Consider the following 6,000-nt stretch of genomic DNA (forward strand, 5'->3'; position numbering starts at 1 on the left):
CACCCATGATATGTGATTTATTACATATTTAAAGGGATGTCTGGATTTTTCTAGGCGCCCATTTTCAAATATTTGTAGCATATCACTGTTTACCACTGTTACAAACCACAGGTTGTCTTCAGAGGTCAAGAGGTGGCTCTGCTGAATATTGCCTTATTCCCTCAGTTTGTCATCAGATTACTCCATAATGAGAACCATAGGTGCTGGAACTAGGGGTTATAGGGGTGCTGTTGCACCCCCTGTCTAAGTGGTTTCCATTGTATACAGGGCTTACACTTTGGTTCAATAGCTCTTAGCACCCCCACTATACAAATTATTCCTGCACCCCTGATTAGCACTGGGCCTATGGAAGTTATCCATAATTGAAATTGCTGCTGAATTACATTATAAAGTTGATTTTTGCCCTCACCTCTCATCTCAAAGCAAAGACCCCCTCTCTCCCCCCCCCCCCCAATTGAGCTCATAGTGGTAGGCTATGTCTGTCTGACATTAAGCTGTTTTGCAAAATTTGATATTCCTTGGATAATGAAATCCTGGCTTGCAGTACCCCAAAAAGAGAGGTTTATGAGAGTTCAAAAAAATCTTCTAACTTTTTTTTACCATCTTTTAATGAACACAGAAGGTAGAAGAGAAATAAAATTTTATTCACTGACACCCCCCGCAGAGATCTAGTGCCAAGAATCAAAATCTAGTTATGTAATATATCTTTTATTTTGCAACTACACTATGGAATATCTGCTCTATTGATCTTAATACACTATGTCCAAGGATGGCTGGAGACCTAAGCTTCCATTTCAAGAGTTTTTCATCATTTTCCATGCAGAGAGCTCAAAGTGTATGTTGATCATTACGGAGACTTGCCAATGAAAACAAGAGATGCCTCCTAACTCATGAGGGATTTTCCTACTAGCCACATTACAGTAGCCTCATAAGTTACTGAGGAATGCTGATTTGGGAGTAGAAAACAGTTTAACCAGAAAAAGTGAGCGCTTACGGGAAAAAATCAGCTTTTTCTTTTTTCTGCTCAGTTCCAGTTGACCCAAGTCTAATCATAGTTGTTCAAGCCAAGGAGGATGCGTATGTTCCACGAACTGGAGTGCGCAGCCTTCAAGATATCTGGCCAGGATGTGAAATCAGGTATCTGGGTGGAGGTCATATCAGTGCCTACCTCTTCAAACAAGGACTCTTCAGGTGAGAAGTTAAGTATAAACAGGGAAGCAAAAATATGGGTGATCTTTCCCTAGTACCACATTTTTGAGGGAATTAGTTTTCTACATTGGCATGTCATTCTTCTTTTTAAAGAACAAAAAACGACTGAATGATGAGTAATACAAGTTCACTCATTCATTGAACACTATAATTTATTTCCTAGCCAGTGAATGTATGTTCAGTAGGCAACAATTGCCCTACATTTATTTTTGCAAGTGTTGTCTGTTAAAATGAAAAGTAGGTGAAGTCCAAATTTAAAATATTAACTTACCTGTCAGACCAGTAATATGTTGCTGTAACTCCAGACTTGACATTGCATCTCAACCTTCTGAAATGTTATTTATATAAATACAATTCTTAAATCTTAATAAGTTACAATAATATAACACTCCTGACATACTAATAATTCCCTGGAGATGCAGGGATTAATGAGGACTGGATAGCCCATTTGAACAAAAAGTTCAAACAAAAAAGGAAAAGATCAACATACCAAGGTTCACGATCAATATCTGTGTAAAATTATCACAGTTTTTGAAAGATGTCACAATAAATAGAAAATACAGGAGAGAGATCTTTGTGTGATCAGAATTTCTTGAGAGAGAGTTGAGTACAAAAGGCCCTGATTCAACAAAGCATGTGCTTAACTTTAAGCATCGACGGCTCACATAAATGTTTTGCTGGATTGGAGTCCACAGAGAGCTGGGGAAGTGATTGGGGGGGGGTGAGGGAAGAATTCCTAGAACGAAATTAGAGATGAAGAACACTGTTTATTTCTTTTTAAAGCATGGCATGTGGACACAATTCTCTCCTAATATCATCTTTGGTTTAATCACATGAGATCAGATGGTCTGGAGCATTGTTCCCATCAGTCTAAATAATTTCTGAAATGTGACACTGGAGAGCATTAGACTCTATACTCGCAGTACATATATAATTGTTTCGAATGACTGGCATTCTGTATATGAATTTAAAGGTATTCCCCTCCGTATTAGAGCCTTCAATGTTGCTGCCCCCTCTCCTTTTTGCAGTGCTTACATTGTCAATTAAATCTTTAAGTTTTGGGAAGGTTGATTGGATATTTGTGGATAGCCCTCTTGTGAAAAATGTTTCCTCCTTTCTCTGGCTTCCTTTTGTTCAATGTGTGATTTATTCCTTTACTGAGTGTGTTAAATAAGTCATCTTGTTTGTTAACAGTGTTGTAGCCATGTTGGTCCCAGGATAGTAGAAAGACATTGGATCAACTTCTGTTGGTGAAAGAGACAAGCTTACACAGACATTAATAAAAGCTCAAAAGCTTCTCGTTCACCAACAGAAGTTGGTCCAATAAAAGAGATTCTCACCCACCACGTCTCTCTCATAGTGTTTGTCTCAGACTTGTGGACCACTTCCCTGATTTCTCTTTGAGATGTTCCAGTTCCCCTACTTCAAGCAATTGCAATGTGGGGCCTCATTAATATTTGTTTACCAACTCCTTTGCTTTTGAGGAATTCAGATTTTACACAAATATCTTGTATTTCTAGCTGACCAAGTGAAATTCCTCACATCTGGGAAGCTTTAGGAACTCTTGTTGTTTAAAATGTTATTTTTGCCTGACGTAAACTTTTGAGTTAAGCCTATTTACATATTTAATCCTTGGCTAATCAGATTGCTATTTGTTAATAGTTTTACTAATGTGGAACCCTGTGCATTTTGGTTTTAGACCACTTGCTTATTTCACATAGTTAAGTGAACAGCTCTTGGTGAGGATTCTGATACTTACTGACCTTTGCTGCATTTGAACCAGTATCCTTGAAATGTGCATCATACCATTATTAATCCCCCTTGAGTCATTCAGCCCCCTAACAAGTAAATGTTAACCTTCCAAAAATAAAAAGATTGAGGGCTTTGAACCTGTGCCTCATTTCAAGTGCTTTGTACTGGTGCAAAGAAGCCCTAAATCCAGTTCTTGGAAAATCTTGTCCTGTGTATGGGGGGGATCCTTTAGATGTCCTAGAAACTACCACACAACATTCTCCTGCCATGGGGGGGTCTGGCTTGGCTCCCTATGCCAGGCTGATTCCCAGTTGTTGTAGGGGGTCCTTCGGACTTTTGGCAGCTGGTGCAGATTAGATCTTGGGGTTGGACTGGCATAACGGTGATGGATCAGGAAAATTAAGAGCTCTGGCCCTCTTCAGGTGTACCAAGCACTTCTAAGGCCCTATTTTTACAAAGGAAAAAAAATAAGCAGCCTGCATCTACCCGTTCCCAAATTATACTAGTAGCCTGTAATTCTTTCTCTCCATATTCTCTCTTTTAGGCAAGCCATTTATGATGCATTTGAGCGCTTTCTCCAAAAATATGCTGCTTAATGGTCTTCATTATTAATTTACTCAATGTGGTCTTGTGTGAGCTTTCTGTATCTGGAATTGTATATTGGCATGCTTTGGAAAGCCAGCCTATTACACCAATCCTGAATGGATGGACACCAACACTGAATGTCATACCCAGCAATTATCAATATTGGCAAAGCATTAATAGTAGTTTCAGTTCAACCAAATGCCCATCTAAGACATATCTGCATTAATTTGAACCATGAAAATTTTGGCAACATTGGTTAATGTATGAGGGATTCTATGTACTTCATATTGTCTATTATTTTATCACTTCACGTATGACATTCTGTTCTGATTAGTTTGCATATCAGCTGTAAAGAGACCAATATAACTCCAATAGAACTGTTCAAATCTATCCTTTAGGATTTTAATACTTCTGTATTTAATGCATTGCTATTTTTTCCTGTTACCAATTTTTTTTCCTGCCCACACTGTTTTGCCTGCTTTTTCCTGTGCTGTTGCTAAAGATTTGTTTTTAAAAAGGGCTCCTCCTTTAAGCCCAATGTCATGTGTTTCATTGCCATTGTTTGTGATTGTCCCAAATTCACCGTTGTGACTTAAAACTGCAGGAATAAATAAGAGAAAATGAACAGCAATGGGAATAGAAAAGTCTCTCTCAAAAAAGCGTTATCTAGGAAAAAAGTAAATAAAGGCATATTTTATTGACATGTTTGAAAGTTTTTTCTATTACGAAAGTAGTTTTTTTATTAAAAAAACAGCACATAGATCATTCACAGTAACTGCATAGATGTTCACAGCTGAAAAAAGAGTAACTGAAAACAGAGCACCCAGTAACTGATTTTTACATATTGTATAATTGGACAATGTAGAAGTCTGGTCCTATCAACATTTTATAATAGAATTGCTTTAACTGAAAATAGCTTCTTGAGAGTAATCTTAATGCAGAATATGGTAGCACAAAGACTGTTGATTCTATGTATTGTTTAAAGCACCTTATATTCTGCTGTAGAATTAAGACCACCGATGTTTTAGATACATGGACAGTCCTTTTTTTAAAGTGTAATCAGCACGTGGCTACAAACATACCTTTCTTTTTACTGTTAAAGTTATACAGACTATATTACAGAAGATGGCAGTTTAGATCACTCTCTCCTAATTTTACAACAATAAAAGTTTTTAATTGGATGAAAGTAAAATATTTAGGATTCTGAGCATGTTTAAAGAATTAACAGAATTTGTATTCTCATACAAGACATGAAACTTCATTTAGTAAACTAGTAACACATCTGTAGTTTAAAAGTAGTTACCCATTAAATACTTTTGGCAGTACTCTTTAAAAGTAATAGATTGGGGGAGGAGGAAGCTACAGTTGAAGCATTTTTTTTTTTAGCATTGTTTTGATATAGCAGATGACTGGGAATTACAAATCTTGTTTTTCAGTTCAGTGTAATAGTACTGGATATGTGCCTTTCACCTTTCAAGTAGAGCATTTTACCTCATTAAGTTTAAATGCTGAAATTTCTACTTTACATATAAAGGATATGGAGCAAATAAAATTTTGCTTGTACAAACACACTCTTGAAAAAATAATCTTGCAAATGGGACCAGATATGTCTATCTGTAAACTGGTTAACAGGGCCAGGAAAAACTGAAACACATAAATTTATTTCAAGATCCAAATGTACTGGAACTTTGCCATAGTACTTTTCTTTTAATTGAAATTTTTAAAATGGAATTTGTTTCCTTGATGCAGTGTTTGATAGAAAATGTTTAACAGTGTGAGAAAGTGATAAGCTTCATCCAGTGACTAAAACATCTGTGATATTAAAATACTGAATGTTTATAATTTAGAAAATGCAAGTCTTGAAAAGCAAATACATGTAAGATTAATTTTTAAATTAAAGATGTGAGTATGGGACTTAAATGCATACAAATTACCTGATACACATCTTGTTCTTTGCTTTTGTTAACTAGGATATCTTACGAAAGAAAGTTGTTTAAAAATTAGCTAAGAATTGTCAAAATCCAGACAGATGGCCACATTCTGAACCTGTTTGTTTCTGTACATTAATTACTGTATTTATGCCATGTTCCTCTTGCAGCTGTAAAGGGGGGAAATCTGTAGCAGGGGAAAGGCTTGAGTGCCTGGAACAGAGAGCAAAGACAAAAACTTGATGGGTGTCTTAACTGGTTTCTAGACTACAAACTATAACCTGCTAAAGTACTGTAATTATTTCTAGAGAGCTCAATACTAGGAATTACAGATCTAATGAAAAATTGGCATCCCAAGGCATCAGACCGTTGCACTAGTAAGATTTTACTCTCAAAAAAGGTTTAGTGTGTTAAGCAAACTTGTTTTAATAAATATTCTCTTTGTAGAGGCAGGAATATTGGAATAAGTAGTGGTGGTACTGACTCTTAACAAGAGCCAATTACCATACTTGATTCATAACAGTGA

General features: G+C 36.3%; 1 protein-coding gene across 1 annotated transcript in view; it reads left to right on the plus strand.

The window, feature by feature from the left end:
* Nucleotides 1–4,247, plus strand: part of ABHD18 (abhydrolase domain containing 18) — a 48,868-nt gene extending 44,621 nt beyond the window's left edge. The window contains exons 12-13 of the mRNA XM_084626262.1: nucleotides 1,029–1,191; nucleotides 3,506–4,247. Of these exons, the coding sequence (XP_084482388.1) occupies nucleotides 1,029–1,191; nucleotides 3,506–3,557 (215 nt within the window). The 3' untranslated portion in view covers nucleotides 3,558–4,247. The remainder of the gene's footprint in view (nucleotides 1–1,028; nucleotides 1,192–3,505) is intronic.
* Nucleotides 4,248–6,000: the final 1,753 nt, after the last annotated feature.

Source organism: Lepidochelys olivacea, assembly GCF_965140295.1.
Source record: "Lepidochelys olivacea isolate rLepOli2 genome assembly, chromosome: 4".
Classification (NCBI taxonomy): Eukaryota; Metazoa; Chordata; order Testudines; family Cheloniidae; genus Lepidochelys; species Lepidochelys olivacea.